Raw genomic sequence first — 21,068 nt, forward strand, 5'->3', positions numbered from 1 at the left:
ATGATACCGACCCACCCTATATGATACCAGCCCACCCTATATGATACCAACCCTATATCATACCAACCCACCCTGTATGATACCAACCCACCCTATATGATACCAACCCTATATCGTACCAACCCACCCTGTATGATACCGACCCTATATGATACCAGCCCACCCTATATGATACCAACCCAGCCAATATGATACCGACGCACCCTATATGATACCAACCCACCCTATATGATACCAGCCCACCCTATATGACACCAACACACCTTATATGATACCAACAAACCCTATATGATACCAACCCACCCTATATGATACCAGCCCACCCCATATGATACCGACCCACCCTATATGATACCAACCCACCCTATATGATACCGACCCTATATGATACCAACCCTATATGATATCAACCCACCCTATATGATACCGACCCTATATGATACCAGCCCACCCTATATGATACCAACCCACCCTATATGACACCCTACATTGTGCCAGCCCACCCTACATGATGCCAACCCACCCCACAGCCATGCCCCCCACCCTACAGCACACCAACCCACCTCATATTACACCGACCCATCCCACAACACACCAACACACCAAAGCCAGATTCAGCCCTCTCCACAGCACCCACCCCGATCCCACTCCACCCGCACAGCCACCATCCCTCTACCACATCCACGTACCACACAGCACTGGGATCTCCAGTCCTGTCCCCTCACCCTACTGGGACCACCAATCCCTATGGTGCCCTGCAGCACTGGGAACGCTTGCCCGGTGTAGGTGGCCACGCTTGAAACACTCATCCCCATCGTTCCACCAGCAGACCGGGATTGCCACCACACCGGGAACAGCACTGGGAACGCCTGTCCCCAGCACATTGCAGCACTGGAAATGCCAGTTCCCACCAGCCCAAGGGCTGAAGCACTGGAAACTCCTGTCCTCAGCTCCACGTGGCCCCGCGTGGCCTCCAGCTTGGCCGCGGGTGCTGGTGCGGATGTCCTCAGTAGGAAGACATTCCCCATTGGAGAGCGTCTTCATTCACCTCTATCATTGGGGGTTGTGAAATATTCATGCTACGCTGGCGTTAGCGTTGTACTTAGAGTGGTGAACCCATTAAAAATAAAACAATATAACAAATAAATGAAGTGGAAAGTCATGTTTCCTGGAGTCCGATGACCGTCTATGTACAAGTCACGCTCTTCCATCCTCAACCATCCCTTACAGCCCCTCCTCATGCTCTGCCATATCCCAAAACACCTATTAGGATTGAAAAGCAGAGACGACAAACTCCATCCCATCATGATTCTGTGTGATTAATGGGTGGGGGACTCTTTGCAAAGCTTTCACCCTGTTGGGTGATCCCATGTCTGGGTGCCCGATGAATGTTGATACCTCAAACCCTGTGAGCCCAGAGTTGGGTTTGACTTCTGGACGTGGCTGTCCCCAATGAGGAGAGTAATTGTTGAGATCAGGAGGTTTAAACGTGCTCATTTGGGACCTGTTCTATCAGTTTCATTCACCTCCTGGCTCTGGTTCATTGCATTGCTCGTTGCTTTTGAAATGACCACCTTCGCTTCCAAAGGTCGAAACTTGGTTTCTGGGATGAGATTTGGTCTTGTTTTGTTGGGTTTTGGGGTGGGTTTGTTTGTTTTGTTGGTTGGGTTTTCCCCCAGTTTTTAGCCCAGCGGTTTGGAGTGAAGAACACCACAACTGGGACAACAAAATTACCCATAAAATCATTCATAAAATCAAGGGACTTTCTTGAAACATTGACTTTATTTAGGAAATAATATGAGCTACTTGCACCTAAATAAGACTCCAAATCAGCAAATCCCATCTTAATTTATTAATAATGATATAAAAAGTCCCTGCAGATTCCCAGCTCGTGCTGGTTGGGAGTTTGGCCTCATTTCACACGTTGTTTCTAGGGAAAACCAGGGATAAGGTTTCCATTTTAAGCCTGACGTCCATCAGCTCTGACAGGTTAAGCCCAACACTTCCCTCGTCCACATCAGCATTCACCGTGAAAAGGAGACGTTTAATAACACGAATGGGGGCTGAGCGCGGGAGAAATAATCACCCCTTTTGGGCTTAAAGTTATTGCTGTGCTAATAGTCCTGCAGATCTCAGCTGTATGGCGGTACAAGCCAAGGCGAGTTATTGGGAAGATACCTTACGCAAGTTGGCTTGAAATAAACTCAAAAATAGGGAAAAAGAAGTTGGATATTGGGAACAATTTCCACTCGGGATGAGTGGCGATGCATTGGCACAGGCTGCACAGGGAGGTGGTGGAGTCACCATCCATGGAGGTGTCCCAGAACCACGGGGATGTGACAATGAGGGATGTGGTGAGTGGACATGGTGGGATGGGTTGGGGTTGGACTTGGGGATGGGTTGGGGTTGGACTTGGGGATCTCCAAGGTCTTTTCCAACCTTATCAGGTCCATGATTCTATGATTCTAAGTGTAGTTGGAAGCTTTCTCTGCCACATACCAACACGTTCCTATGTCAGTACGCTTCATGTCTGGTGGCATTCATTGTGTGACATGAAGGATGGAGTCCCTGCAGAGAGGGTCTAACTGTAGGTCACAACCAAGATTATTTAGTAGCCTTTTCTCATGTCTTGGCGTGCTCCAGCCTTTGGGAAAGGAAGCCGTGGCCTTGTGGCTAACTGTAATTCCTACCTCTGCCTTAGATTGAGTCAAACACTCCTCTTTTCTACTGCTGCGGGGTATTAGCTCATTGCAAAACCACTCGAGTGAGCAAACATATTTCCCTGACAGATGAAAGGATTACGAGTGCAGAGCTAAATGCTTAACGTTTGTATCTGAAGAAGTGGGAAAAGCTTAAGCCACTGAATGTCTGTTAAATAATGTAATTTATAGCCACAGATGCGGGGTTAGAAGAGCTCTTCTAGCTCTGCCTTTGGAAACTCCACGCTTCAGCAATATCTGCTAACATTACAGCAGGGTCTGGGGATTAGCAGCATTCTACAGCGGTGCTGTTCTATGTGAAGATCCTCGGAAAGATGCTGAAAATGTGCAAAGTGCTTGAGTCAAACCCAACCAAAAACCACAGAGAGTTGACTGATTTGCAAGGAAATTGCCATCATTCACACTTCACAGTCACTGTCAGATCCATCAGTGGCTTTGTTAATTGGTTTTGTTAACCTGTTGACTGTCCCACTGATAAACCCTATGTCAAGTGGACCTCATTGCACCTTTGGAACATACGTGAGGTATTCTGGCCACACTCTGCACACAAACAATGTTCTCCTTCAGTAAAAGAATTCTTTAAGCCAGCTCCCCACCTTGAGACAGCTTCCATGTAGAAGGGGATTCCCAGTAGAGTACCCATCGTTTCCAAGGAAAACATGCTTTTTTCCCCACCTTTTTCTCACCAACCCGCGATGAAGTCAGTCTGTTCCAACCTTCCTAACTATCCTAGAAACCTTTTCCTTGATAACAGCTCCGTGCTTTTTCCTACTTCCTTTACAACCTGTTGGTTTTTGCTTTATTATCAGACAATGTCTTTTTTGTACTGGGGAGCCCAGAACTGGACACAGTATTACAGTATTCCAGATGAGGCCACACCAGGGCAGAGTAGAGGCAGAGGATCATGTCCCTCGACCTGCTGGACACGCTCTTTTTAATGCATCCCAGTAGCCATTGGCCTTTTTGGCCACGAGGACACACTGCTGGCTCATGGCCGACCTGCCATCAACGTGCCTCACTGTCCACTCATCTATCCCACACTTCCTCAGCTCGGTTATAAGGATGTCATGGGAGACAGCATCAAATGCCTTGCTGAAATCATGGTAGACTACATCTACCGCCCTCTCCCCATCCACCCAGCCGGTAACAACCCCATAGAAGGCCACCAGATTGGTTGAACCCATACTGACTACTCCTGATAACCTTTTCTTCCAATTGTCTGGAGATGGCATCCAGCATGACCTGTTCCATCACCTTTCCAGGGACAGATATGAGGCTGACTGGCCTGTAATTACCCAGATCTTCCTTCCTGCCCTTCTTGAAGACCAGAGTGACCTTGGTTATCCTCCAGTCTTCAGGCACCTTCCCATCCTCCAAGACCTCTTAAAGATGATAGAGCGGTTCAGCAACCCCACTTCTCACTCCTGTGAGAGGTTAGCTTAGAAGTCATTTGATTTGGCTTGATGAAAAACAATGGAAAGCAAAGCTTATTGTCAGGAAGAGCTGGAGGGGGACGAAGTGGCAGGAGCTGAAAAACTCCCTTCAGAAGAAAGGAAACGGCACCTGGGATTACAGCTGTGAGCCCACGGCACGGACACGTCCACGTTGGACACATGAGTTCTTGGCTTTGCAGGAGCTGTGCATGAGGATAGAGTGAAGGATGCACGTATCTTGCTTAATGTTGTTGTGCTGGTTTGGATCAGGTATAAAACCAAAACTCCAAGCAAAGCCATTAAAGCTGCTCCAGGACAGGAGGTCATGGATGAATCGACATGGCAGAGGATGGCAATCCCTGCCCAGCACAGGTAGGCTGGAATGGTCTTGGAGGTCCCTTCCAACCAACCCATTCCATGGTTCTATGATTCTGTGATTCTATGTTTGCATGATCCTATTTTCTATGTCTGAGATTCTGTTTTCACTATTCTATGTTTCCAGTATTCTGTATTGCTATGATTCTGTTTCTACATTTCTATCATTCTACGGTTCTGTGATGACTGATGTTCTTGGTAAGGTAACAGACATTGCTAAGCGAGTTTATGTAACCTCATGAGCAATTAATGCATCAAGAACTGAAATTAGAGAGGGAGGAAATTAAGAGAAAACAGAGAGAACTAATCCCCTTGAGATAAGGAACTCGAAGGACTCGATGATTGTTATCAGTCCCATCCAACTTGGATTATTCAGTGATTTTATGATGAGACCTCATGGTGCATCTCCATTACTCATTAACAGGTGGGAGTCTGCCTTTTTACATGGACAGAGTGTGATGGGACAAGGGGAATGGTTCAAAATAAATTAAGAAGGCAGATTTAGATGAGATGTTAGTGGGAAAATCTTCACTCAGAGGGCGGTGAGGGCCTGGATCTGGTCTAATGAACCCATGGGTGCCCCATCCGTGGAGGTGCCCAAGGTCATGGATGGGGGCACCCAGCCCATGGCAGCAGTAGGCAATAGGTGGGTTTTAGGGTCTGCTCCAACCCAAATCATTCCATGACTCCATGATGATGTTGCCAGGGGGATGAGGCCATGCAATCTGTCCCCTGATCCCTTCCAGCTGTGGCTGGAAGAGTGCAGGGAGCACAGAGCTGCCCAGGGCTGTGTCCCAGCCCCTGTTGGCCCCCATCCTTCCAGCAGCCCTTATCCTTCATGCACTCACATTTACAGGCGCTGCCCTTCTCCTCGGAGCAGAGATGGATGATGGTTCTGCTTTTGACGTAGGTGAAGTTGGGGAGCTCAGCAACCTCAAAGGGTGGGATGAGGACTTCTGGCTACTTGAACAGGCTCTGCTCAGACCTGCCATTATCTCAGCCCTCCAGATCCCACACTGAGCACCAAAAGGGCTGCTGTGGTTTTACCTCCCTCATCATCTGGCATCTGGATAGGGAGCTAGGAGATATGGTTTCGTGGTTTTCTGTAGGCATGGTAAAGGGAGGACGGTTGGACTATATGATCTTGTAGGTCCTTTCCAACCTTGTGATTCTATGATTCTATGATCCTCCTGAGCCAGACCTTGTGGGAATCCCAGCCCCAACGATGCCACCACATCTACTGTTCTCTCAGCACCCTCTTCCCAGCACAGCAAGGCAAGATGGTCCACGTTGGCCAGTTCACCTCCTCCAGCCTCCAGAAGAAGGATGATGAGTCTTTGGACCAGGACATCAACTTCTCAGTGAAGCCCTGCTATGCTGTCCCCATCAAAGGCTTCTTCCACCCCGATGAGGACAAGGAAGTCCTCACCCCACCATCTGAGGCCTCTGAGATCAACAATTTCAACATAACAAACCAAAGGATGAATATTCACCCATCTGCACTCCCAGTGGAAAGAAAAGCACTTACAACATTGAGCTGGAGGCGGGTGCAGGCTGCGAGCAGGGCTCTCATGGAGAGAACATCTCTGTTGCTGGAGAACTTGTGGATATTTGGGAGCGTGGGGAGCTGGAGGAACTTAATGCTCTGCAAAGCCATGGGGGTGTACAGGGGAAGGGGAGGAGTGGGATCGCAGCAGGGGGTTGGGTAGAGAGCTGCTCTGCGCCCTGCTATCCAGGTCCAATGGGATCTCCTCCAGGGAGGGGGCAAGGAGAGCCTGGTCATGCAGCATAGCCTGGGGCCTGGAGGTGACCTCATTGTAGAGGTGAGCACGGAAGGACCCTCAAGCAAAGATGTCCAGCAGGTGGAACAACAGTGGCAAAGGCTCTGCTGAAAAGCTCAGGCAGTACCTGGGGCCAGCAGGACTGATGGGAATGACATGGAGAAGTGTCCAGCTCCAGGGGATGGCAGCAGGGTGGTGTGTGCAGCTCAGGGCTCTGCTATGGCTGCCAGGGCTGTGACTGCCACAAGGAGCACCCAGAGGTGCTGGGGTTCCATGGGGCTGCTCCTGCCTGTGGGGGGATAGACATGGGCATGAATGGCTGTGGGGGCTGCAAGCTGTGCCCAGCCTGGGCCGGGGGCTGAGGGGCTGGGGGCTCCTCTTACCTGCAATGAAAACACACGGCCGCTCCTTGCACCTTTTATCTGCAAAGAAACAGAGAGCGCTGCAGGGCTGCAGCACAGACAGGGCCCCCTGCAATGAAACCCCGCAGGGCGCAGAGCAGCCGGGCTGCAGCCATGAGCAGGGCCTGGCCTCCAGTTCCCCATAGGCTCCCCCTTGGCCGAGCTCCCCACCTCCCCACGGCCACGGCCTGCACACCCTCCCCACGCTCCCCAGCATCCCCGATCCACCCGAGCTGCCCATGGTGGAGCACTGCAGCCCTTACCCTTCACGAACTCGCAGTTGTAGGTGCTGTTCATCCCCTGGGAGCGGAGCTCAATGAAGGTTCCGACCTTGGTGGAGGTGAAGTTGGTGACCATGAACTGCTCAAAGGGTGGGATGAGGACTTCGTCCTCACTGGGGAAATTGGAGAATTCCTTGATGGGGACACCATGGCAGGTCACCAGTGAGAAGAAGGTGTCCTGGCCAAAAGATTCAGAGATATTCTTCAGGAAGGAGGTGGAGGTGAACTGACCGAAGCGCACCACCGTGCCTGGCTGTGCCGTGAATCGGGTGCCACTGACGCCGCGGTAGACGTGGTGGCATCGCTGGGGCTGGGATTCCCACAGGGTCTGCAGGGCTCTGGTCAGGAGGAAGTGCAGCGTCTTGAAGGGGAAGGATCGCAGGTAGTGCTGCCGGGAGGTGCCGTCCCTTCGCGTGGCTTCGTTGAACTGGTGGTACAGCTTCCCCTCCATTGTGTACGCCATCATGGCCGTGGCCTGATCCCGTCTCAGTGCCGGTGGGCGGTTGGCACGACCCCATCGATTTCTCCACTCCATGGCAGCAGTTCGCCATCCCTCAGCATAGACCCAGTTGGTGAACTCGGTGCGGTTCAGCTCCTCCAGCTCATCCTCCATCATGCGGCTGCAGCCCCGATACTGGTCATCAAAGGTGCTGTTGGCCATGTCCATCTCCACCACCTTGAGTGGACCCAGGTCTCTCTTGCTGTTGTTGGCCAACGCACTGACCAAGGTGCTGAGCAGCAGCACCCAGCCCACGTGCTGGTGCCCCATGTGCAGAAGGACCCAGGTGCCCATCTGTACACGCAGTGATTCCCCCAGCACAGCTCCACCAGCCCCAGAGCTGCAGCCCCAGCTCCACACAACATGTGCCCCGTGACACAGGAACGCGGCTGTTCTGCCTTTTTATAGTAACCCTGGCCTGCTCCCAGGGGTTATTTATAATTACATTTATGAGCTCTCAGAATACCTGCTGCTGCTGACTTGTTTCAAATGGATGTGTGCACAAGGAAATGCACTTTAATCAATCATCCCCCTTTACTCTACACGTACCACCAACCAGAACGCCATCCTGGGCCTTGAGATGCAAGTCCAGTGGTGACATGTGTCCATAGAAAGATCCGAATCTTGCAGCGATATTCATTTCCTAAACAATCTCATTGATACCTGGGACCAAAGGACGTGGCAGTGAGTGGGGCCATCACACCCCTCACCACGCAGCAGCCTCCGGGAGATTCACAGAACACCAGCTGATACAGAACAGACCAAGAGCGATGGGCACTGGGATGTTCAGACACTGGGACACACGTTTAGCAAAGGCCTCCAGGTTAATCAGCACCCAGGGTCTGCAGTCGAGCTGTCCCTGCCCAACCAAACCTCTTAGGCACTGGAGAAGAAGGAGATCAAGTCACTGTATCAGAGCCCGGTGTCTGGCTGCAGGCACAGTGCTTCCTGCTCATGCTCATCCAGCCTTTCTCTCATGCTATTGTACAGTATGGGATATCCCTTTGGTCAGGTGAGGTCAGCTGTCCCATTGCTTCTGCACATAAACCACCTCCTTCATGCTGTCCCCATCCCTTTCCCGTAAGCAAAAGTGAAAGTGAAAGGCACAGGGATTGTTCCCATGTTGGCTGGGACAGCACAGAAAGCAGCAATGGGGCCATGGTAGCTGCTCAAAGGGAACAAAGGAAGGAAGGAAGGAAAGGCCCCAGCCAAGCCCTGAGTGCTCCCACCCACTGATGGCCATGGAGGGCAGCCCAGGACCCCGCACCTCAGTGTTGGGGTCACGCAGCTCTGGGGAGTGCAGCCACGGGGTTGTGGTGTTGCCCTGCAGCAGTTCGGCCCCTTTGCTCACTGCCCCCTGCATGGGGATGGGGGAGAAGCACCAACGTGGGTTTAAAAGGTGGGTTTCAGCCAAGCTGGGGGTCAGCAGGTGGGAAATGGGGCTATTTCTGCTCTCTGGAAGCACTCAAGGCCAGGATGGATGGGGCTGTGAGCTATGGGGCTATGGGAGGTGTCCCTGCACATGGCAGGGGTTGGGACTGGGTTGGAGCTTTGAGGTCCAACCCAAACCCTTCCATCACTCTATGCTGCACATGAAGCCAGTCAGCCTAATCCCTGAGCTGGGATGAACACATACCATGGCCATGCCTGCCTACAGCAGGACCAGCAACTATTAAGGCCCCTCCAAACCAACCCACTTTGGGTTCTGTGCTTCTTGGCTTCTATGGATGGGTCCCTCCAACCCAACCCAACCCAACCCAACCCACATTGGGGTTGAGCCCCGCTCTTCTCACCATCCCACCCACACTTGAACTCCTCCTTGTGGGTAGAGGAGAAGCTGAAGCGCAGGACATGGCTGCCCACATGCAGCCGGGCTTCCCAGTGCAAACAGCAACAGACAGTGCATCAGAACCCTGAAATTCAAGCCAACAGGGAAGAAAGACAAGCTCAAGGCGCAGGGACACCTTTCTTCCTCCCACACTGCTTTTGTTTCTCTCAGCCCTTGGAGAACAAGGGATGCTCACAGTCCGTCACTAGCATTGCCAGTTGGGCTGAAAGGCCACCAGTTGGGAACACCAACACGGAAATGTGGGACAAGCAGCTCCATTTGCAGGGAGGGACGTGAAGCCAACCACATCATGGCCCTGCGATTACTAGCCCGAGCCAGGCACTGTATTGAGCAGCTACTGAAAGAGGCAGCACCACTATTCAAATGTTTGTTTCGCTTTTATTTGCAACAAAGAGATGCTAAATGCATCCAAAATACATTTCAATATGAAATCAAATAGGCGGGATACTGGTAATGACTAAAACTTGCTCAGTTCCTCTCCACAGTCCAGGAAAGGGAAAGCACGGCCAGGCCTGAAAACCGGAGCACGCAGCGTGTGTCCTTTGGTGCACGTCTGAGGAAGCATTCCAGGCGATTCTGCTGTCCTTTGTGCCTTCCTGCTCAAGCCCTTATCGTTTCTTTTTGCTTTCCTTCTTGGCTTTCTTGCTCAGCTGAGCAGCACTTGCCTTGGGTTGCTTCACCGTCTCCCAGGTCTTAGACTCAAAACCCTCCGAGTCCTGCAAGAATCAATTGGGAAACAGTCAGGGAGCTTTCTAACAACTGAAAGGGAAGAGAAGCAAGAGAGGATGGGTGGGTGTCCAATAAGGGAAAAGCTCAGCAGGCAAGAATAAACCTATCCCTGAGCTCCAGCACACACGCGTGACCACTGCCTTATTAATTCTAACAGCAATGTTATTCTAGCCATTAAAGTCACCCACGTTCACGTACCTGGTTGTGGACGTGTTCACGGCCTTGCTGCTGCTGCGCTCTACAACGCCAGCCATGGAAATAAAGAGTGCAGAAAGCTGATCTGTTGAAGACAGAGGAGTGAGCTGTGCTTAACCGACACTGCTTCAGTGCACGCTTACAGTAAGGCACACCTACCTTACAATGGCCACGCAGGAAGCTCCAGACACAGCTCCAGACTGTTCCCATGAAGCATTTCCCAATTGCATTTCACAGCCACTCACGCTCTGCTCCTCGACAATCTGCAACAGAAAAGTCACAAGATGCAAATCCCATCCCTCGGAGATGTCACAGACCTCCTCACTCATGGAGCAGCACTCACGGCATTGGGTGAGAAAGCAGACGTGAGCTTACCGAGTGAGCGCTGTTTGCTGCCAGCTGCTGGTAGGAACCCACCTAACTCTAAGTACGAACACTAACCTACGCCTAACTCTAAAACAGGAACAAAAACCTACACCTAACAATAAAACGTGAACAATAACCTACTCCTAATTAAAAAACATGAACAAGAACCTAATCCTAACACCTAAACTAACTAACTAAATCTAACAATAAAAACAACAATAAAAACAACAATAAAAACAACAATAAAACCAGGGTTCAGATGGAACCGGGGGCCCGCAAGGTCTCAAAGGAGGAGCTGATGTTAAATGAAGCCACCCGGCTAATGCCGGGGGCGGGGGCCGCGCAGACGGTACGGAGCCCAGCGCCTGGACCAGCGATGCTGCAGCTGAGGTGGTACTGCTGCAGGGCCTGGCACGGTGGTGTGGTGCCAGGCCAGCTGTGCATCGGGCGGATCCACCTCCATGGGCTCGTCCTCAGGTGAATCCACCTCCATGGGCTCATCTGGAGGTGGATCCACCTCCATGGGTTCATCCTCAGGTGGATCCACCTCCATGGGCTCATCTGGAGGTGGATCCACCTCCATGGGCTCCACGGAGGTGGTCACGCGCCTGGTCCAGGCGCGATGGCAATGGGCTCCCTTGCCTGTCTGCTGCCTGATGGTGCTGGCAATGGGCCCCCTCCTCCTCCTCTTTGACCCCGCGGTCCCCGGAACCATCTCCCCAGCTAAATGGTGGGTTTCCTCCAGCCTCGCTCTCTTAGGTCCGTACATGGCTGTTATCGGCCGGAGATCTAAGAGGCGAGTGCGTTGCGTTGGGCAACGGTGACCAAGGCGACAGCTGTGACATGGCCGGGGTTCTAACATGGCGGCCGCACTGCTGGCACTGCTGGCACTGGCGTTCCACATGGCATGAGGAGGGGGCTGGAGGACAGGGCACGGCACGGGAGCCAGAAGGCACTGCCTGTGCCCAGCGGGCAGCCCTTCTCTCCGGTCAGCAAGAGGCTACAGACGAGCTGGCCCTGAGCAAAGGGCCCTCGGCCTCCTTCATCCTCCCCCTTCTCCCACAAGGGAATCTCTTGGCGCTGCCATACGCAGCACGCAGCACCACGCTGATCTGATGGGGCTCCTGAGCTCAGCGCCAACAACAGCAGGCTCCAAAGGGCACCTGACTACGCCTGCCTGCTGGGACACACCAGCTCTGCTCTCCATGTTCCAATCCAGAGCCTCTCCTTGTAACACCTCCGACTCCATTTGCATCCACTCACTCTCATTACATCCCACGTCCACACACGGGGCCACGCTGCCTCACCGACCCTCAGTGGGGACCCACAGCCGTACAGCACCATCAGCACAGCAGAACCGGGCCGTGCTCCTGATGCTGCCGCTTGTCCAACCTCCCTCTCGCTGCCCCCATTCTGCTCAGGCAGCCGGTCCCAGCAACAAACACCAGCACAGAACTGCAGCCCCGACTCGTCCCGCTCACCGACAGCCAGAGCAAGGACATGTTACACACCTTCCTTCAGCTCCGATCACCTTCCCGGCGCCGCCATGGCCCAGAACTGCTCCCGCCGGCACCAAGCGCTTCCTGCCCCTCCATCCCTCGCTCCTCCTTTCCCTTCACTTTCCATCCGCACTCAGGACGCACATCTCAATGGAGGTGGCTGCAGAACATCATCAGTGCAGGCAATAAACGGCTCCTGCTTCACTGCCTTGTGCTCCTCACTGACTGCTCTGCTGTGCCCTTTCCTAACCCTGCAGGATCAGGATGGCCCGGCTGGCTTTACTGCAGAGCCTCATCATCTGAGTCTGAAGCCTTGGGGGAAAAGCTCAGCAGCTGCCGAGGGAAGATTTCATGCCGTGTCCTGCACACAGCCCAGCCCTCCCTGCTCTGCGCTCCTGGCATCCCCTGCAGCCCCTGTGCTGTGACCAACGCGATTTGGGCTCGGGCCCATCGCCCTCCCTGCTGCCGGCCCTCCCCCATGCCCATGTGCTGCACCCACAGCGGCTGCCCCAGCCCCACAGCCCCGCAGCCTCCTGCAGGCAGCACAGCCCCGGCACCGGGCTCGGCCCCAGCCCCGAGGTGCTGCTGCACGGGCTGAGCCCAGACCCACATTGAAAATGGCCACCAGACACTCTTGACATCCAGCCTCTCCTCTTTCAGGCTCTGGCTCAGCACTGTGCCCTCTCAGCACCCTGGCAGGGGTCCTCCCAGCTCCCAGCTCAGCTCTAGGCCCAAGGTGCATTCGCCTGCAGCCCTCCTGCTGCCCTCTCCTCCTGCCCCACTCCACAAAAAGCCACAAAACCACTCCATAAACTTAGAAGAACTGCTCAAAGCCAAAAGTGAAAGTGAAAGGCACAGGGATTGTTCCCATGTTGGCAGGGACAGCACAGAAAGCAGCAATGGGGCCATGGTAGCTGCTCAAAGGGAACAAAGGAAGGAAGGAAGGAAAGGCCCCATCCAAGCCCTGAGTGCTCCCACCCACTGATGGCCATGGAGGGCAGCCCAGGACCCCGCACCTCAGTGTTGGTGTCACGCAGCTCTGGGGAGTGCAGCCACGGGGTTGTGGTGTTGCCCTGCAGCAGTTCGGCCCCTTTGCTCACTGCCCCCTGCATGGGGATGGGGGAGAGGACTTGGCCAAAGCAGAGAAGTTGGCTCACCACCCATCAGTGGTTGCTGTAGGGTTGACTGACGTTGTTGTGACCAAAATGCAGGACCCGAAACTTGCCCGATTGAAACTCATGCCATTAACCTTGGCCCATCGATCCAGTCTATCCAGGTCCCTCAGTAGTGTCCTTCTCCCCTCAGGCAGATCAACACTCTCTCCCAACTTAGTGTCGTCTGCGAACTTACTGAGGGTGCACTCAATCCCTTCATCCAGATCATCAATGAAGATGTTAAACAGAAGCGATCCAAGCCTCCAATCCACCGGGACATCTCCAGTCAGCCAAGACCGTCAAAAAATGATGGAGAGCGGTTTGGCAACCACATCCACCAACTCCCTCAGCACTCTAGGCTGCAAACCATCCAGCCCATGGACTTGTAAACACCCAGCTTTTGAAGCAGGTCCAGAACCATCTCACCTAAGATAACTTACCTGCTTTATAGGGCTATAAAGTTTGTTTCCTTATATCAACCATCTCTTCCATGCTGTCCCCATCCCTTTCCCGTAAGCGAAAGTGAAAGGCACAGTGATTGTTCCCATGCTGGCAGGGACAGCACAGAAAGCAGCAACATGGCCATGGTAGCTGTTAAAGGGAACAAAGGAAGGAAGAAAGGAAAGGTACAGATGGGCACCTGGGTCCTTCTGCACATGGGGCACCAGCACATGGGCTGGGAGCTGCTGCTCAGCACCTTGGTTGGTGCGTTGGCCACAAAGAGCAAGAGAGACCTGGGTCCACTCAAGGAGGTGGCGATGGACATGGCCAGCAGCGCCTTTGATGACCAGTACCGGGGCTGACATGTCAATGCGGGGAGGCCTGGAGGTGGATCACGTCACATCCCACAAACGCTCCTTGGTAAATGCCACGTGTTTACAGTGATGGGAGCAACCATTGATGGGTGGTGAGCCTGACTTCTCTGCTTTGGCCAAGTCCTCTCCCCCATCCCCATGCAGGGGGCAGTGAGCAAAGGGGCCGAACTGCTGCAGGGCAACACCACAACCCCGTGGCTGCACTCCCCAGAGCTGCGTGACCCCAACACTGAGGTGCGGGGTCCTGGGCTGCCCTCCATGACCATCACTGGGTGGGAGCACTCAGGGCTTGGCTGGGGCCTTTCTTTCCTTCCTTCCTTTGTTCCCTTTGAGCAGCTACCATGGCCCCATTGCTGCTTTCTGTGCTGTCCCTGCCAACATGGGAACAATCCCTATGCCTTTCACTTTCACTTTTGCTTACGGGAAAGGGATGGGGACAGAATGAAGGAGGTGGTGAAGGGAGGAGAAGAGAGCAGCAGGTGATCTACCATCAACCATAAGATAACATACCTGCTTTATAGGGCAATAAAATTTGTTTCATCATATCAGTCACCTCTTTCATGCTGTCCCCCTCCCGTGCCTGTTAGAAAAAGATAAAGGCAAGGGGATTGTTCCCATGCTGGCAGGGACAGCACAGAAAGCAGCAGCATGGCCACTGGTAGCTGCTCAAAAGGAACAAAGGCAGGAAGAAAGGAAAGGTACAGATGGGCACCCGGGTCCTTCTGCACATCGGGCACCAGCACATGGGCTGGGTGCTGCTGCTCAGCACTTTGGTTGGCGCGTTGGCCATAAAGAGTAAGAGAAACCTGGGTCCACTCAAGGTGGTGGAAATGGACATGGCCAGCAGCGCCTTTGATGACCAGTACCGGGGCTGCAGCCGCATGATGGAGGATCTGCTGGGGGAGCTGAACCGCACCGAGTTCACCAACCAGGTCTATGCTGAGACATGGAGAATTGCTGCCAAGAAGGTGAGCAATCGATGGGGTCGTGCCAACCGCTCACCAGCACTGAGATGGGATCAGGCTACGGCTGTGATGGCGTACAAAATGGAGACGAAGCTGTATCACCAGTTCAACGCGGCCACGTGAAGGGACATTCTTGGTCGTGGAAATCCCAGGCTCTGGATCTTGCAAAAGAAAGCATATGAAAATGTCATCGCTCAGCAGCAATTGTCCACACCTGGAGTCAGCTGGAGAGATAACAAAAGAAGAGTTGATACAGAAGTCTCATGGCACCTGTCGGGACTGTAAAGTTAGAGGACCCAACCTTTGGGCATGCTTGGAGAACAGATGTCCGTATGTTGGCTGTGGTGAGTCCCATTTGGTTTCTCTCCTTTGCAACCAGCTCCTTTGCTGCACCCAACCCGACAATCCTCTCTTCCATCTCCAGCAGCACTGCTTATTGTCACGCAGGCAGGCAGGCAGGCAGGCAGGCAGCAGGAGGCAGTGCCTCGTGGCTCGCTGTACACAGTCCACCGTGCAGGCTGGTGGAAGATGCCAGGGCGCCAATTGAAAATGGCCACCAGACACTCTTGACATCCAGCCTCTCCTCTCTGGGCTCTGGCTCAGCTACGTGCCCTTGCAGCACCCTGGCACTAAACACGTGGCGCTGCCCATCGTGAACCATTGGAGCTGAAGCAGCGCAGCGCGGCTCGGGGTCCTCCCATTTTACAGCTCAGCTCTGGGCCCGAGGCACGTTCGCCTGCAGCCCGCCCGCTGCCCTCTCCTCCAGCCCCACTCCCAGCCCTGCTCTTCTCACCATCCCACCCACACTTGAACTCCTCCTTGTGGGTAGAGGAGAAGCTGAAGCGCAGGACATGGCTGCCCACATGCAGCCGGGCTTCCCAGTGCAAACAGCAACAGACAGTGCATCAGAACCCTGAAATTCAAGCCAACAGGGAAGAAAGACAAGCTCAAGGCGCAGGGACACCTTTCTTCCTCCCACACTGCTTTTGTTTCTCTCAGCCCTTGGAGAACAAGGGATGCTCACAGTCCGTCACTAGCATTACCAGTTGGGCTGAAAGGCCACCAGTTGGGAACACCAACACGGAAAGGTGGGACAAGCAGCTCCATTTGCAGGGAGGGACGTGAAGCCAACCACATCATGGCCCTGCGATCACTAGCCCGATCCAGGCACTGTATTGAGCAGCTACTGAAAGAGGCAGCACCACTATTCAAATGTTTGTTTCGCTTTTATTTGCAACAAAGAGATGCTAAATGCATCCAAAATACATTTCAATATGAAATCAAATAGGCGGGATACTGGTAATGACTAAAACTTGCTCAGTTCCTCTCCACAGTCCAGGAAAGGGAAAGCACGGCCAGGCCTGAAAACCGGAGCACGCAGCGTGTGTCCTTTGGTGCACCTCTGAGGAAGCATTCCAGGCCATTCTGCTGTCCTTTGTGCCTTCCTGCTCAAGCCCTTATCGTTTCTTTTTGCTTTCCTTCTTGGCTTTCTTGCTCAGCTGAGCAGCACTTGCCTTGGGTTGCTTCACCGTCTCCCAGGTCTTAGACTCAAAACCCTCCGAGTCCTGCAAGAATCAATTGGGAAACAGTCAGGGAGCTTTCTAACAACTGAAAGGGAAGAGAAGCAAGAGAGGATGGGTGGGTGTCCAATAAGGGAAAAGCTCAGCAGGCAAGAATAAACCTATCCCTGAGCTCCAGCACACACGCATGACCACTGCCTTATTAATTCTAACAGCAATGTTATTCTAGCCATTAAAGTCACCCACGTTCACGTACCTGGTTGTGGACGTGTTCGCGGCCTTGCTGCTGCTGCGCTCTACAACGCCAGCCACAGAAATAAAGAGTGCAGAAAGCTGATCTGTTGAAGACAGAGGAGTGAGCTGTGCTTAACCGACACTGCTTCAGAGCACGCTTACAGTAAGGCACACCTACCTTACAATGGCCACGCAGGAAGCTCCAGACACAGCTCCGGACTGTTTCCATGAAGCATTTCCCAATTGCATTTCACAGCCACTCACGCTCTGCTCCTCGACAATCTGCAACAGAAAAGTCACAAGATGCAAATCCCATCCCTCGGAGATGTCACAGACCTCCTCACTCATGGAGCAGCACTCATGGCATTGGGTGAGAAAGCAGACGTGTGCTTACCGAGTGAGCGCTGTTTGCTGCCAGCTGCTGGTAGGAACCCACCTAACTCTAAGTACGAACACTAACCTATGCCTAACTCTAAAACAGGAACAGAAACCTACACCTAACAATAAAACGTGAACAATAACCTACTCCTAATTAAAAAACATGAACAAGAACCTAATCCTAACACCTAATCCTAACTAACTAAATCTAACAATAAAAACAACAATAAAAACGACAATAAAAACAAAACAACAATAAAACCAGGGTTCAGATGGAACCGGGGGCCCGCAAGGTCTCAAAGGAGGAGATGATGTTAAATGAAGCCACCCGGCTAATGCCGGGGGCGGGGGCCGCGCAGACGGTACGGAGCCCAGCGCCTGGACCAGCGATGCTGCAGCTGAGGTGGTACTGCTGCAGGGCCTGGCACGGTGGTGTGGTGCCAGGCCAGCTGTGCATCGGGCGGATCCACCTCCATGGGCTCGTCCTCCGGTGGATCCACCTCCATGGGTTCATCCTCCGGTGGATCCACCTCCATGGGTTCATCCTCCGGTGGATCCACCTCCATGGGCTCCACGGAGGTGGTCACGCGCCTGGTCCAGGCGCGATGGCAATGGGCTCCCTTGCCTGTCTGCTGCCTGATGGTGCTGGCAATGGGCCCCCTCCTCCTCCTCTTCGACCCCGCGGTCCCCGGAACCATCTCCCCAGCTAAATGGTGGGTTTCCTCCAGCCTCGCTCTCTTAGGCCCCCACATGGCTGTTATCGGCCGGAGATCTAAGAGGCGAGTGCGTTGCGTTGGGCAACGGTGACCAAGGTAACGGCTGTGGCCAGGGTTCTAACATGGCGGCCGCACTGCTGGCACTGCTGGCACTGGCGTTCCACATGGCATGAGGAGGGGGCTGGAGGACAGGGCACGGCACGGGAGCCAGAAGGCACTGCCTGTGCCCAGCGGGCAGCCCTTCTCTCCGGTCAGCAAGAGGGCACAGACGAGCTGGCCCTGAGCAAAGGGCCCTCGGCCTCCTTCATCCTCCCCCTTCTCCCACAAGGGAATCTCTTGGCGCTGCCATACGCAGCACGCAGCACCACGCTGATCTGATGGGGCTCCTGAGCTCAGCACCAACAACAGCAGGCTCCAAAGGGCACCTGACTACGCCTGCCTGCTGGGACACACCAGCTCTGCTCTCCCTGTTCCAATCCAGAGCCTCTCCTTGTAACACCTCCGACTCCATTTGCATCCACTCACTCTCATTACATCCCACGTCCACACACGGGGCCACGCTGCCTCACCGACCCTCAGTGGGGACCCACAGCCGTACAGCACCATCAGCACAGCAGAAGCGGGCCGTGCTCCTGATGCTGCCGCTTGTCCAACCTCCCTCTCGCTGCCCCCATTCTGCTCAGGCAGCCGGTCCCAGCAACAAACACCAGCACAGAACTGCAGCCCCGACTCGTCCCGCTCACTGACAGCCAGAGCAAGGACATGTTACACACCTTCCTTCAGCTCCGATCACCTTCCCGGCGCCGCCATGCCGCCATGGCCCGGAACTGCTCCCGCCGGCACCAAGCGCTTCCTGCCCCTCCATCCCCCGCTCCTCCTTTCCCTTCACTTTCCATCCGCACTCAGGACGCACATCTCAATGGAGGTGGCTGCAGAACATCATCAGTGCAGGCAATCAACGGCTCGTGCTGCGCTTCACTGCCTTGTGCTCCTCGGTGCTCTGCTGTGCCCTTTCCTAACCCCGCAGGATCACATCTGCCATCCCCTGCAGCCCCTGTGCTGTGACCAACACGATTTGGGCTCGGGCCCATCGCCCTCCCTGCTGCCGGCCCTCCCCCATGCCCATGTGCTGCACCCACAGCGGCTGCCCCAGCCCCACAGCCCCGCAGCCTCCTGCAGGCAGCACAGCCCCGGCACCGGGCTCGGCCCCAGCCCCGAGGTGCTGCTGCACGGGCTGAGCCCAGACCCACATTGAAAATGGCCACCAGACACTCTTGACATCCAGCCTCTCCTCTTTCAGGCTCTGGCTCAGCACTGTGCCCTCTCAGCACCCTGGCAGGGGTCCTCCCAGCTCCCAGCTCAGCTCTAGGCCCAAGGTGCATTCGCCTGCAGCCCTCCTGCTGCCCTCTCCTCCTGCCCCACTCCACAAAAAGCCACAAAACCACTCCATAAACTTAGAAGAACAGCTCAAAGCCAAAAGTGAAAGTGAAAGGCACAGGGATTGTTCCCATGTTGGCTGGGACAGCACAGAAAGCAGCAATGGGGCCATGGTAGATGTTCAAAGGGAACAAAGGAAGGAAGGAAGGAAAGGCCCCAGCCAAGCCCTGAGTGCTCCCACCCACTGATGGCCATGGAGGGCAGCCCAGGACCCCGCACCTCAGTGTTGGGGTCACGCAGCTCTGGGGAGTGCAGCCACGGGGTTGTGGTGTTGCCCTGCAGCAGTTCGGCCCCTTTGCTCACTGCCCCCTGCATGGGGAGGGGGGAGAGGACTCGGCCAAAGCAGAGAAGTCGGCTCACCACCCATCAGTGGTTGCTGTAGGGTTGACTGACGTTGTTGTGACCAAAATGCAGGACCCGAAACTTGCCCTATTGAAACTCATGCCATTAACCTTGGCCCATCGATCCAGTCTATCCAGGTCCCTCAGTAGTGTCCTTCTCCCATCAGGCAGATCAACACTCTCTCCCAGCTTAGTGTCGTCTGCGAACTTACTGAGTGTGAACTCAATCCCTTCATCCAGATCATCAATGAAGATGTTAAACAGAAGCGATCCAAGCCTCCAATCCACTGGGACATCTCCAGTCAGCCAAGACCGTCAAAAAATGATGGAGAGCGGTTTGGCAACCACATCCACCAACTCCCTCAGCACTCTAGGCTGCAAACCATCTGGCCCATGGACTTGTAAACACCCAGCTTTTGAAGCAGGTCCAGAACCATCTCACCTAAGATAACTTACCTGCTTTATAGGGCTATAAAGTTTTTTTCCTTATATCAACCATCTCTTCCATGCTGTACCCATCCCTTTCCCGTAAGCGAAAGTGAAAGGCACAGTGATTGTTCCCATGCTGGCAGGGACAGCACAGAAAGCAGCAACATGGCCATGGTAGCTGCTCAAAGAAAACAAAGGAAGGAAGAAAGGAAAGGTACAGATGGGCACCTGGGTCCTTCTGCACATGGGGCACCAGCACATGGGCTGGGAGCTGCTGCTCAGCACCTTGGTTGGCGCGTTGGCCACCAACAGCAAGAGAGACCTGGGTCCAGTCAAGGAGGTGGCGATGGACATGGCCAGCAGCGCCTTTGATGACCAGTACCGGGGCTGACATGTCAATGCGGGGAGGCCTGGAGGTGGATCACGTCACATCCCACAAACGCTCCTTGGTAAATGCCACGTGTTTACAGTGATGGGAGCAACCATTGATGGGTGGTGAGCCGACTTCTCTGCTTTGGCCAAGTCCTCTCCCCCATCCCCATGCAGGGGGCAGTGAGCAAAGGGGCCGAACTGCTGCAGGGCAACACCACAACCCCGTGGCTGCACTCCCCAGAGCTGCGTGACCCCAACACTGAGGTGCGGGGTCCTGGGCTGCCCTCCATGGCCATCAGTGGGTGGGAGCACTCAGGGCTTGGATGGGGCCTTTCCTTCCTTCCTTCCTTTGTTCCCTTTGAGCAGCTACCATGGCCCCATTGCTGCTTTCTGTGCTGTCCCAGCCAACATGGGAACAATCCCTGTGCCTTTCACTTTCACTTTCGCTTACGGGAAAGGGATGGGGACAGCATGAAGGAGGTGGTGAAGGGAGGAGAAGAGAGCAGCAGGTGATCTACCATCAACCATAAGATAACATACCTGCTTTATAGGGCAATAAAATTTGTTTCATCATATCAG

The 21,068-nt window shown here is 54.1% G+C and overlaps 3 protein-coding genes and 1 pseudogene across 7 annotated transcripts; 1 reads left to right on the top strand and 3 right to left on the bottom strand.

The window, feature by feature from the left end:
• Positions 1–1,763: 1,763 nt before the first annotated feature.
• Positions 1,764–8,494, bottom strand: LOC107308551 (erythroblast NAD(P)(+)--arginine ADP-ribosyltransferase-like). Its single transcript, XM_032442288.2, has 3 exons — positions 6,974–8,494; positions 6,693–6,731; positions 1,764–6,598 (listed from the first exon to the last, which is right to left on the bottom strand). Exons 1-3 carry the CDS (start codon positions 7,782–7,784, stop codon positions 6,516–6,518), a joined length of 933 nt encoding a protein of 310 aa, XP_032298179.2. The 5' UTR covers positions 7,785–8,494; the 3' UTR covers positions 1,764–6,515.
• A 1,203-nt stretch (positions 8,495–9,697) lies between these two features.
• Positions 9,698–12,930, bottom strand: LOC146762904 (uncharacterized). Of its 3 annotated transcripts, none has more exons than XR_014942270.1 (4): positions 10,639–12,930; positions 10,423–10,526; positions 10,267–10,348; positions 9,698–10,055 (listed from the first exon to the last, which is right to left on the bottom strand). XR_014942270.1 is itself a non-coding variant. In XM_085536561.1 (4 exons), the coding sequence occupies exons 2-4, from the start codon at positions 10,491–10,493 to the stop codon at positions 9,948–9,950; spliced, it is 261 nt and encodes an 86-aa protein (XP_085392687.1). In that variant the 5' UTR covers positions 10,494–10,526; positions 12,141–12,164; the 3' UTR covers positions 9,698–9,947. The 3 variants fall into 3 exon arrangements, 2 of the variants coding, with proteins under 2 accessions (XP_085392687.1, XP_085392686.1); XM_085536561.1 differs by having other exon boundaries at positions 12,141–12,164; XM_085536560.1 differs by lacking the exon at positions 10,639–12,930 and having other exon boundaries at positions 10,423–10,621.
• A 1,601-nt stretch (positions 12,931–14,531) lies between these two features.
• On the top strand, positions 14,532–16,670 carry LOC146762905 (erythroblast NAD(P)(+)--arginine ADP-ribosyltransferase pseudogene; annotated as a pseudogene). The gene has a single exon (XR_014942272.1). The product of XR_014942272.1 is annotated as an erythroblast NAD(P)(+)--arginine ADP-ribosyltransferase pseudogene (transcript).
• LOC146762906 (uncharacterized) lies at positions 16,270–19,034 on the bottom strand. 2 transcript variants are annotated; one of them, XM_085536566.1, is made up of 3 exons: positions 17,211–19,034; positions 16,995–17,098; positions 16,270–16,920 (listed from the first exon to the last, which is right to left on the bottom strand). In XM_085536566.1, the coding sequence occupies exon 1, from the start codon at positions 17,944–17,946 to the stop codon at positions 17,527–17,529; it is 420 nt and encodes a 139-aa protein (XP_085392692.1). In that variant the 5' UTR covers positions 17,947–19,034; the 3' UTR covers positions 16,270–16,920; positions 16,995–17,098; positions 17,211–17,526. The 2 variants fall into 2 exon arrangements, with proteins under 2 accessions (XP_085392692.1, XP_085392691.1); XM_085536565.1 differs by having other exon boundaries at positions 16,995–19,034.
• Positions 19,035–21,068: the final 2,034 nt, after the last annotated feature.

The sequence above is a fragment of the Coturnix japonica genome, chromosome 1 (genome assembly GCF_054131305.1).
Source record: "Coturnix japonica strain WE chromosome 1, WE-NBRP24, whole genome shotgun sequence".
Lineage (NCBI taxonomy): Eukaryota > Metazoa > Chordata > Aves > Galliformes > Phasianidae > Coturnix > Coturnix japonica.